The following is a 12,694-nucleotide window of genomic DNA, read 5'->3' on the forward strand; positions in this document are numbered from 1 at the left end:
CATTTGCTCCCATTTGCTCGATGTTTCGTGATATGATTGACTGGGTCCGAGTTAGAGTGGGAATAACACCCTGCAGTGCTAATAGGAGAATGTTTATTTCATTGCATTTTTGCAAATAAACCAGGCTTTGTTTGCAAAAGTCCCAGGGACTAAAGCTAAATTACACCACAGGCTGACAGACTAAAGTCCCTGTAACTTGAGAAAGGATGGATTTGTCTGTGTTTGTTGTGTTACAGTAGCTTTTCTGTCAACACTCGTCTCTTTATGTAAACCCCTCGCTGCCAACTTTTTCAGTTCAAATGGCTCCTGAAACTAATCTGCAGGAGTAAACCCGACAGCATTTGAATAAATCATTGCATAAATACTTAAGATGGACGCACGCTTAGTTAGACTGTGATCTTACTAATGACCCTCCTCTTCATCCTCTTCATCTCTCTTCTCTCCAGGCCACTAAGGAGGTGATAGAGCGCGAGGCTCCCGGGATGTCTCTTGCGATGCTGATGGGATCCCTCAACGTCACACCACTAGGCATGCTATCCAGGTCAGACACACACACTTTCATATACGACACAACCAAGTCACTCATACTTTATTTTTATTTAAGTCTTTTTATTAGTTCAAGATTTCTGTTCTGGATATTCATGCAAAGTAGTGCATATTTAACTAGATAATGCCTCATTTGTATATTTTAACATAAAAATCACACAGAACTTGTCATGCAGTAAATAACTGTCTCAGTGTCAGCTGGGGAAGTTTCATTGAGTTTCAGCGAGATCTTTATCCACCTATTCACCTGCTGTGTCTATTGTAGTCTAAAAATGAAATATATTTTACAAAACAGGTTGTTAAATGCCAGAAATCTCCACTTCATACATACACAAAACTTTCCATTTTTAATCCCATCTGTATTTTAAAGGTTTTGGCAGAGGGGTATATCTCATCCATTGTCTGATTTATTTAACATTTTACTCTTAAAAACTTGTCCAAATTGATTTTTCTTTTTTTATGAATGTTGACAATATTTTCTGATACATGGATTGATACAAAGAGATATCCCTCTGTAACTCTCTGTATCAACCATTTGAAACAAGAACTTTGAGCCTGGCTTTATCGAATGATTGAATTCCGTTAATGACATTTATGCAAATTAGAGCATATTTAATTCGATAATGATGTTTAATCATAAACTTTCAGAAAACGTATCATAGTTCGGGTCTTTTGATGTGGGGTGGTATGAGGTGGTATGCTTCTCCCTAGTCAGTGTGTTACCTGCAGTAGATGACTGTCAGCTCTCCCCCTGTGTGGAGAAGCAGCGTGTAGCACCGACAGGGAAGCAGAGCTTTTTATTGCTGTGAATGGAACCAGCAAGCAAGACGTATTTTGGCAACCTAAAAGAAGGCCGACCTAAAAGATATACATCTGTTTTATTGTACACTATATTTTGGAAATATTTTGGTGCTTTGCATTGCCGTCAGACAGCCCTTTTCTTTGGCGCTACATTCCCTCAACAGCTATGCCTGTCCCGCAATGTATTACGTCGCAGATGAGACGGCAATGTAAAGCACCAAAAATGTAGAAAAATATAGCGTACACTTAAAACCGATATATATTTTCTATGTGGGCCCCATTTTAGGTGGCTAAAATACGTCTCTCTGCTCCCTGCCAGTACTATGCACTGCTTCTCCACACAGGGGGAGAGCAGACGGTCATCTACTGCAGGTAATACACTGACTAGGGATAAATACCTCATACAACCCCACCTCAAAATACCTGAACTATCCCTGTAATGTAAGTGATCAACTGAGGAAATTTCATGGCAATATCTACAAAAATTTTTAGCTCACTCAGCTGTATTGTCTCATGTTATATCTGCAACCTCGACTGACTTTATAATAACTGTATTTAAACATGATAAGAGATTCTAGTCGCACTTTTCTTCCTGTGCATTCATATAAACTTCATCCTGTTGTTTGTTTCCTGCAGACCTGTGTGTGGTATCCGAGGGAAAACACTCATCATTAACCTACCAGGAAGCAAGAAAGGCTCCCAGGTAGGAAACGCTGCACACAGCTGGAACAGCATCACCTGCACCATGTGTAGTAAGAAACAGATTCACCTGACCAGCAAAAGGCATGGAGGATAAACACATATAACTCATTGACAGATCAGATGCTTGCTGAAAAAATTAAATGTCGAGTAGTCCTGGTGATAAGTCAGCTCATAAGCTTCATATTCAGGTTTTTTTTTTTGCAGTGGATCAGGGGTAACATCCCCAACTTTTTACTGCATTCTGGTGACAAAATAAAAAGTACACTGCAACAGCATTTTTATGTTTAATATTTATACTGCAGAATATGCAGAATAATTCGCCCCTCTGGCCTAAACTTACATGAATCTCTGGCATTAACTAATAGTCATTAGTTCTCATTCTCTAAGTGGCAAAAGATGAATGAATGAGTCGTTTCACACTAAATCTGTTGTTAGACCGTTAGAAATGGGAGTTCTTTCCACGATGTCTGAAACTTGCATATTCGAGTATTGCTTTCTCCTCTTTTCTCTGTCTGTCTCTCCCTCACTGAAGAGGACGAGGTACAACTTTACACTGGACTACTCACTGAACAGTGCCAGAAACAGGTTGTGTTAAGTAAAAGGGGGTAAAAGGTGCGGAAATTTGTAGTAAATTGTGACCCCGGGTGTAAAGCGGGAGAGGGCAGTGAATCACAGAGACTTCCGGGGAAAAAATACTATGTGCACTGGACGCCTTCACTATACGAACAAAAGCTCTGGGGATTCACCAGTGACTCTGCCTTGAATGCTGCTGCGAGGCAGCTATGACCTGTTTACGGGGACGGCATTAGCTTAGCATTTTGCTACTAACATGACTCCATATGTGAAGGTCAACTTCACTTTGGACTATAATCTGCACATCGTGATATGTGAGTGTATCCACATGCAGGCAGCATCTGTGTGTGTGCTTGTTTAAAGTGTGTGTATGAATTTGAATGTGTGTCTCTGTGTGCTTTAATTTGAATAATTAATTAATGATGTCTGTGTGTTCAGCCGAGATCTGTGTGTTTCATGATGCATCTGTGTGTGTTTTGATGCACATGCAGAGTGCATGTGTGGGTTTGTGTTTACATTATGTGTGTGTGTTCACCCGCTGCTGTCTCCGTCTCCCCCTCCATCTGTCTCCCTCTCTGCCGTGCTGACCTGCACATCTGTCTCTGTCTCGTTACGCGCCCGCTTCTCCTGATCGATTTTAGTATTTCCTTTAATCAATTACGCCACCTCTCCCCCATCTGCTGCCATATTAGTGTCTCCCTCATCAACCCCCAGTTAAAGTTAACGGCACAAGCCGCCCATTGCAGGCTTTTATTACAATGATCTCCTGTCATAAAGATAACGGGGAAGTCCAGCTGAGCCAGCCAGACGAAGACCAGAGTCGGCTGTGCATCTGTTCTGCTTGTTTTTGTCTTTTTGGCCTCATTTACACTGCAGATAAAACACACAGATTTAATAAACTATATGTCCTATACGTTTGCACTTTCAGCGTATTGTGATCCAATCTCTGTTTTCAGTCACAACATGACTTTGAATACGAAGTGTTCGTGTTCCATGTCTGTGTTTAATGCTTTTTAATACATTTCGGGAAGGAACACTGAATCCTTGTACATGAATAAAATGTTTTGACATAAAATGTGGGAGGAAAAAACTTGTTTGAAGGAGTCCACTTTCCAGGATTCAGGGCAGAAGTGAAATGTTATATTTAAAATTATGTTTTCAGTAGTCTATAATCACCTGGAACTAAGACATGGTGTTTGTCATCACCTTAGAATGAGCCTTTTCCATCTACAGAGGGAGCGGCTCCTCTTTCACCAAGTCCGCCATGTTTCTATAGTAGCCCAGAATGGACAAACCAAACACTGGCTCTAGAAAAAACCTTTCTCCCTTTTTTAGACATTTTTCGGCGGTCACCGTGGTAGGCAAGTATGAGACAAGGGGTGGTCAGTTGGTTGCAATCTGCAACCTCACCACTAGATGCTGCTAAATCCTACACACTGCTCCTTTAAAGATTAGATTCAATGACGAAGTAGATTAATAGCGGATTGGTCAAATTGAAGCAGGAGAGGAAGGTGTTCTAAGCCTTTGTTGTGGCTCAAGCTCTGAAAAAACTGGACCCTACATTTCCCATAATGCAACCCAGTAGTGTATTCTGTGAGACCTTCCCTGAAGCATGACAATGATGGCCAGAGACTTTGCAGACTATCCACAACAATAATTATGAGAGCAGCAACAGCAATAATACTAGTAATGACAATACTACTACTACAACTACTACTATTATTAATAACAATAATAATATTTTTTGATTTATTGGTCCCAAAAAGGCAGTTCAGCCAGAGAGGGCAAGTATTACAGCCACTACACAGCTGTTTCTTTAGGTCTATAGAAAATAATTTACAGAAATCTTTAATGTTTTTCTGTGATGTTTCTATTCATACACATTCGACCTGCAGCTGTAATGTTGCTGCCACATAGTGATCACGTAACTATGCTCAGGGATCAGATTTTGTCCTGCAGCATCAATGTTTCGTCCTGTGCTGATGACATGTTCACCTGAAGCGTGTGTTACCTGTTACATTTATGTCTCTGATTGTCCTGGTAACATCTCTTCATGTGATTATGTCTTCATCACCAAACCAAATTTCAACCCTTGGTGATGATGCTTCCACCTGTGGCGATGATATTAACCTGTGGGGAAGACATTTAAACCCACTGTGATGACATTTCTGTCTAATGAGACAGATTTTTTGGTCCATATTTTCAATATAAAAACAGCCTCAAACTTTTGAACTTTGCTGGTGTCCCCATGTTGCACTGCAGAAGAGTTTCAGATAGCGTACTTGTGTAAAATGTAGGCTCTCATCCCCATTTCTCACTCGCCACTGTCCCTTTTTCTGTTTTTCTCTTGTTTCTCTTTCTTTCTTCTTCACTTTTTCTGTCTGTCTGGCTTTTTGTTGCACTTTCTTTTCGCTCCCTCACTGAATCTCAGCCGCTCTCCTACTCTGTCTATCCTAATCTCTCGAGATCTCATCCTCTCTCTCTTTCTTTCTCTGTCTGCCATCCTCTCTCGTCATCTCCCGCAAACCCCCCCCTCCTCTCGCCTTCCCCTCGTCCTCCATCCCTCTCTCTCTTCGCTTGTGTTTCTCATCCGCTGGCAGTATATCCAGGGATTCTGCTCTTTAGTGTTCTTGACAGTTACTCTCCTCCAGGACAAAACAGAGAATAAGAGCAGAGGAAAAAAAAAAAAAAAAAAACACCCTGATATACCTTAAAAAAATTTCCCGGCACGCAATGAGAGCACAAAACGGGAATGGGGGGAACGTCTCCAGGCACTTGACACCATCCTCACTCCTTCTTTTTCCCAATCCCTCCCCACTTCAGCCCAACACACCCGGCCCTCCTTTCCACATCTTCCAAAATCGCTCAGATGTGGGCTTCAAACACACCAGTGAGAGGCGTAAACTGTCTACTGTGTGCTGAGGGGTTTGGGATGTGTGTGTGTGTGTGTGTGTGTGTGAGTGAGTGAAGGTGGAGGAACGGGGTGGAAAGGTTAGCTTGCGGCTACACAGCAGGGCTGGCGGGATGTGGTCAACCACTGAGATTAACCCATTCTATCTCTTTTATCTCCCTGTCTGAGGCATCCATCTGCTCTCCTTTTCATGCACAGCGACGGTTTTCCAGTCATGCGTGCATCCTAGTGTGATTCTGTAGGATTTAAATCAAGATTAACATGGTCATATTTAATCCAGCCTGCGATATGCACACACGAAGCGGGGCATGGAAGTGGAAAAGGTTGCACCGACAGCCCGTTCACAGCCAGCGTAGATACTAAAGTGTGGGCGCGATTAATAATGTATCTTCTCGATGCTTAAAATACACAGGAAGATAAATAATTTCACAGATTAGCTCTTGTCTTGGGAGTGAGGAGAATGGAGCATTTAGCACAGCTGAGGAGCCCACAGGCACACTGACACACAGAGAGACACCGGAGAGGGAAACAGAGATGGAGGAAGGAAAGAGCACGAGAAGCATGTCTAAATGTGGCCAGAGGGAGGCGCTTTGACCTGCTGACGTCCAGGAGGAAATCTCTTTTCTTTCAATTCTACTGTCTCAAACTTGTATTTGTTGCAAAGAAATGACTATATAACAGAACTGCTTGTCGTAGCAGTGTACTGTAAACAGGACTGGGACAGCGTTCTTTGAAATGTAATCAGTTATTGATTACTGGCACGAGCTGCAGCTGTACTGTGTTTATTCTACAATATGCTGGGATAGAAAGCATATAGATAAATTGTCATTAACAAAACTGGAAACCTGAGAGGAGTAACTTACTTTGATATTCAGTAGAGTGGAACATATTCTGCTCTAAAAATTGCCATATCTAGTGTAGTACTAGGCACATATCTTAGCTCTCTCCTTCTAGTAGCAATTCTATTCATAAATGTTAATATTATTAATATTTTATTCCTTGTATATTTAATTTTTACTTACTCTTATTTCGTCTTGTCTTCTCTATTTATATTTTATTCAGGTCTCTCTACAGTGTGATATTTCTATTCTAAAAGGACCCACTGTAACTTACCAATTTCCCCTCAGGGATCAATTAATAATTTCTGATTCTGATTCTGATTTTGAAGATGTAATCAAAAATGACAATGTACGTATAATCTAATTACACCTGTTTTCCATTGTCATCTGGGCTGATTATAGTTACTTATTCTTTGGAATCTGATTATGTTATCGCCATTACATGTAATATGTTACGACCTAACCCTGACTGTCATTTCAAAGACCTAATCTGCAGAGGGAGCCAGATCTTGAGTTGACAGAGTCGGGCCTTCATTTCATAATGTCCCTTTATTTAAGTATGATTTATCATTGTTTTGTGAGATGTGTCCCTGTTTTTAGATCTCCTTCTATTTTATTTTAGCTGTGAAAATGTCCTGTTATTGTAAACTCAACACTCCTCTAATGTTTCAGTGTTGTCTTGACAAATTCAGAATAATCTACATTAGCTCCATCTTTTTGTCAGAAATACTTCTAGTTCTTCAGTTACACATACATAGTCATTTATTCCATGGATGTGTAGCATTAAAGGAAAAGTTCACCGACAAAATGAAAATTCAGTCATTATCCACTCACAGCTATGCCGATGGGAAGTTGGGTGAAGTTTTGTAGTCCACAAAACATTTCTGGAGCTTCACAGCAAAACAAAAGTGTTGCAGCATTCTTCTAAACAACTGAAGCAGATGGGGACTTGTTTTATAAATGAAGAGCAAAAAAAAAAGAAAAACATAAAATGGCTCCATACAGTGTAATCCAAGTCACTGGAAGGCCAGAGATCCCATATTGGTTTGAAAAGAAAATTATTTTTACTTTTACTTTGCCAGCTACGGTGAGGATTGCAGCTTTAAAAATACTTAAATAACATCTTTTGAGTCTATTATGATAAAAATCACACAGTTTATCTCTAGTACTCATGCTTTATTTAACTTTTTCAGCAATCCCAAATGGTGAATAAAGCATAGTGTACTTGACAAGGGTTGTGAGGCTTTTAATGTGAAAAACTGCAGGAAGTTTTGTATTTCAACGGGTCAACTTAAAGAAGATGAAGATCTTATTTAGTTTGGTACCGTCACTGATGTTCTCTCCTGTCTCCATCCTCCCTTCCAGGAATGCTTCCAGTTCATCCTGCCGGCGCTGCCGCACGCCATCGACCTCCTCCGGGACGCCATTGTGAAGGTAAAGGAGGCGGCGGACGAGCTGGAGGACCTGCCGTCGCCACCGCCTCCCCTCTCGCCGCCGCCCAACAGTTCGCCGCGCCGGCAGACGGAGGACAAGGGCGTGCAGTGCGAGGAAGAGGACGAGGAGAAGAAGGACAGCGGTGTGGCATCCACCGAGGACAGTTCCTCCTCCCACATCACTGCCGCATCCATCGCCGCCAAGGTACCGGGATGGAGGAGAGGAGAGGGGATGGTAGCAGTTTTTAGAGATCTGACTTCATCCATTTCACACGGCCATCTGTACATGTTCACACCTGTCGTTCATACAAGCATGTGTCAAGGTGCTGTACGTAGCATTTTATCATCAGTGGAAAGACGGTTGATTGTTGAGTCTCATTCCCAAGTCATCACACACCGACGCTGTTGGTTTGTGGGTTGCCAACCACAAGCATTGGTATTTGACGACCTGGTAATGAGACTCAAAACCATTTGCTGTCTTTTTCCTTACTGCACCATTAAATTGGGTGTGAGTCAAAGGCAGCACGCAAGATTTTTGTGACTGAAACGTCAACACTTTTTAATAAATCAAATCAATGCAGAGGTGGAAAATGTGTGTAGGAATTCTCTTTTTTTTGCTGGAATTAGTGTTGAGAAAAAGCAACCACAAATCCTGCATAGAATATGATGTTACTGTTTTATGTATACACGAAATACAAAGAAGTCATTGTTGTTTTGATCTGTGACAGACGTCGCTGTGGCACTGAAATTAGATGAAATATAAATGTGTGAATTACAGAGTGTTCTCGTCAAAGTAATGTGTTCAATCTTTGACGATTGAACACTTTGTTGCCCAGCTTTTGAGCATAATTGATCATGATCCAGGCTGTCGTGATCTCATAATACCAAAGGCACGCAGTTACTCTGAACATGACACACTGATGTTTAAACATGCTCCTTGTTGCACCTTGAGAAGACAGACAAACTGTTTTTAAATCCAAACTTTAATGAAATGCCTCTGCTGCTTCCTTCTGGGCTTAACCGTGGTCCAGATGGACAGTCATTCACACCTTCAAAATCTATGATTAATCTCCTCTTCAAAAACAGGAAGTGCACAGGCAAACATTCTGATTTCTCCAACGCAGTGAAGAGGCTGGATGCTGGAGCTGCACAGTTGCCATCATCCTGTGCCTTTCCACCACGGCTTCTCAACCACTTGCTATGTTGAATATTTAAATGTTCTTAAATGGCCAGAAAAGTTTAAATGAGAATCTTTGGGTTGGTTCTATGACATTAAAAGTTACAGTATGAGCTGTGATGTTTTAATTTAATGGTGTACCAGGTTAATGGTACGGTAAAAATATTCACAGAACTTCCATTTATCTTTTAAGCCCTGGCATTATTGGACTTCCAGATGGCTAACAGGAACAAGTTGACCAGAAGCAGTCGAATGCTCTATTAAATATTTGACTGGTACAGATTGGATTATGTCCTAACTGAGGGCTGCTTTGGAAACACCTGTTGCAGCCCACAAAATCTGGCAAAAGAATCTGCGCTTGGAAGACTAATTGCAGAACACACTATCTTTCAAGTTTCAACTATGTTTCTCTCGGCTACATCTCTGCCAGAAGCGGGAGCGACAACTTATCCTTTCTGTCACTAGTACATATGAGGACACATCTGAGTACATTTTGAGCGTCCTGTTATTGAAAAGTGAGATGCATCATGGTTATTGAAGAGTAAATGACTGCAGAATCGTCATGTCTTGAGTTGAAAACGAGTAAACCCTCGTCTTTAAAGGTCCCATATTATGCTCATTTTCAGGTTCATACTTTTATTTTGGGTGTCAGCTGGCTTTAATTTTATTTTTTATAGCTGCTACCCCTGCTGACCTGAAAATCTCACTTTCTGCAATATGGGACCTTTAACATGAGTTTGCCATGTATCTCTGTGCATCACCCTTCATCACTGTGTGTCTCTACATACATCTGTATCTCAATCATCGAGTATCTCTCCATACCCATCATCCTATCCTGCCCTGTCTGCAGCCTGGACCCTGCTCTGTAACATCCCACCTCATTGTCCAGTCACAGCTGGATGTTGGTAAGACTCCGCCCCCTGATATGTCATTATTTGTCATCATCGTGTCACATTTTTGAGGCCATTTGCCTTCCATCATTCAACCCTCAGAGTAGCTGTGGTTGTTTAAGTTTGACATGCAGTCGTAGAGAAGTTTGTAGCATCTGAACAATATATACGTGTGTCTTCATGGATCTTGAATATCAGTATGTGTATGCGTGCTGGGTTTATGGTGTGTGGTGTTTTTCATGCACGTGTGTCTGCGTACGTTTGTGTGTGTGTGTGTGTGATCTCAGATCCCAGACTCCATTATCTCGCGGGGTGTGCAGGTTTTGCCCAGGGACACGGCCTCTCTCAGCACCACGCCTTCGGAGTCGCCCCGCGCCCAGGCCACGTCCCGCCTCTCGACCGCTTCTTGTCCCACACCCAAAGTGAGTAAATGTGCAGTAAACACACTCACACATACATTTAGTGAAACAGATTTATCATGGTTGTAGAAGGACTTTACGTTGGCAGTCATTCTTTCCTGAACTCTATCTTCATCATTGCCTTAACTCCCTGTACAGTTGTAGTTTATTAAATTTTGGATTCAGTACGGGTATACTCATGACAGCTGCTGAGCTTGCATGTAAAGATATCTCCGACAAATGACCTCCGTCTGCTGATGAAGCTCAGAAGAAGTTGGTAAGTGAGCCTTGAGGTTGGATTGTTTTGTCAAACTAGTATTTAAAAGAAAAAGGCTGAATTTTTATGCTTAAAGTTCAGTTAGTTCTTGGTGCCATTTAAAGCTACAAGTGTGCATTTTATTGTATCGTAACATGAAGATTTAATCGTGCAACTAACCTTAGATTTTATCCCAATTTTAAATGTTAACCTGAGTCTTAAATCAAAACTTGCCCTTTGAAAAGTGCCAAAAAAGTGCTCACCTAAAGTCCTTACTCTGGAACTTCGCACTGCACACTCACACACAAACACACACACACACACACACACGCGTGCACGGACAAAGCCTACATTATCCCATTTTCCTGTTTGTCCCCCACAACTCAGCTGTGTTTACCTCCACAGATGTGTTTTTAATGGAATAGCTTTTATAATCAAAAGGCAAAGATTTCTGATTCTGATTCAACCTTTTATTCAGTTGTTTGTGTTTATTTTTTCCCTCAGTTTTTCTACTTTTTCTTGTATTTTGCGTATCGGTGAAATGTGTTTGTTTTCTATTTATGTCTTCATTTTAGTTCAGGTTATCTGATCACTGCACTCCCAACAGTACATGCTTCCACATCAACAGTCCACACACACTCACAGTCTTTACCGGTATTCTCTTTCAGTGTCTCAACTTCGCAAAGTGTGTGTTTTGTGTTTGTTTCTATGTGTTTTATATGTAAACCCCCTGTTGATTGTGGGTGAGTGCGTGTATCTGTGTGTTCATGGAGACAGCAGGTTGTGAGTCTCATGCTTGGATGCGGACGCCTTACGGGATTACTCCCCAGGTTTAATTCAACGCAATTCAATTTACCACATAGTCCACTTTGTCTGTCCCAGCTTTAATGGGAGCCTTTGACGTTTTGGTTGGTTACAGTCAGTGGTGGAAATGGTGGGGAACACAGGGGAACGTCGTTCAGTGAGTAAAAGTTGCGGGGGAGCGGCGTTTCCACTCTGATTATGACAATCTATTCAATGTTTTTATAGGGTGCTGTTGACAGGAATGGAGAAATAAAGATGTTCATGTATTTCATGTAGTTCATATATTTCCACTATTCCAATCCATAAGAGAGATCTCTGATGACAGTGTGCTCAGAGTTGCCAAAGTGCAGCAAGTCTTTGCATGTGCGGAGGGAAACACAAGCAATCTTTTCACATACGTACAGGTGGAGAAACGCACAAGTTCGTAGTTCAGATATTCTGTGTGGTAGCAGCCTAAAGCTCACACGGAGTAAATACCAGCATGGGTTAATGATTAAAAGTAACAATTAGCCTGCTGATTGTTAAAAATAGTGCGTTCATAAATCTAGTCAGAATTATTTGTTCAGAAATTCACAGTTCTCTGTATGGAGGAAATCTTTGGTCGTAATCAAAACTAAAAGTCCAGATGAAAAATAAAAGAGATAAAATTAAAACATTGTTATTTTACACTACTAGGAATAATCAGGACATAATTAAACTTAAATTTAAAATGTAAAATGATTATTTGAGAACGGATTAGGCTAAATGAAAAAAGTGACATTTAAACACAAAAGCTTAAATTGTAAATATGATGATGATGAAATAAGACGAGGGAAACATCACATGTTAAACTTTAAAAAGCTGAAATAATGAGACTTAAAAGCTTAAGAAAGCAAAAACTAAATTGATTTTGTTTTGCATTTTTTGCATTTTTTGTTTTGCAATTTCATTTTCACTATGTCATTTATAAAATCAAGGGGGAATAAGGAGATCTCATCTATCTTTGTAGTTTTAACTAACTTAACTGGGAGATGTTCTTGGAGGCTACAGTTGTCATGGTAATAAGTGTAACCAATAAGAAAAAAAATCAAGCATTCAGCTCTTGATTTAAAGAATATTCATCCCTACATTTTTCTGCTTTGCATGAAATGCACTTGATTAGCATTTATTTGTTTATGAATGGTTTATGTATGGTTCCCCCAGTTAAACGAGGCCATTTCCACCACTGTTTCCAAATGGCAATAGTGAGGAGTGTAACAAAACTTTGTCAAGCTGAATTATCAGTGTAAAAAGAACACACACACTTCTTAATGCAAAAAGCAAAACATTGTAATATGAAATGTCCAAGTATCCTCTTTGTTTTCACTGATCTCTCCTGCAGGTTT

General features: G+C 40.7%; 1 protein-coding gene across 1 annotated transcript in view; it reads left to right on the forward strand.

The window, feature by feature from the left end:
* Nucleotides 1–12,694, forward strand: part of gphnb (gephyrin b) — a 106,135-nt gene that overhangs the window by 48,908 nt on the left and 44,533 nt on the right. The window contains exons 5-8 of the mRNA XM_073492961.1: nt 447–541; nt 1,984–2,050; nt 7,738–8,010; nt 10,160–10,294. Coding sequence (XP_073349062.1) covers nt 447–541; nt 1,984–2,050; nt 7,738–8,010; nt 10,160–10,294 — 570 coding nt within the window. The remainder of the gene's footprint in view (nt 1–446; nt 542–1,983; nt 2,051–7,737; nt 8,011–10,159; nt 10,295–12,694) is intronic.

The sequence above is a fragment of the Pagrus major genome, chromosome 22 (genome assembly GCF_040436345.1).
Source record: "Pagrus major chromosome 22, Pma_NU_1.0".
In the NCBI taxonomy this organism is placed as follows: domain Eukaryota; kingdom Metazoa; phylum Chordata; class Actinopteri; order Spariformes; family Sparidae; genus Pagrus; species Pagrus major.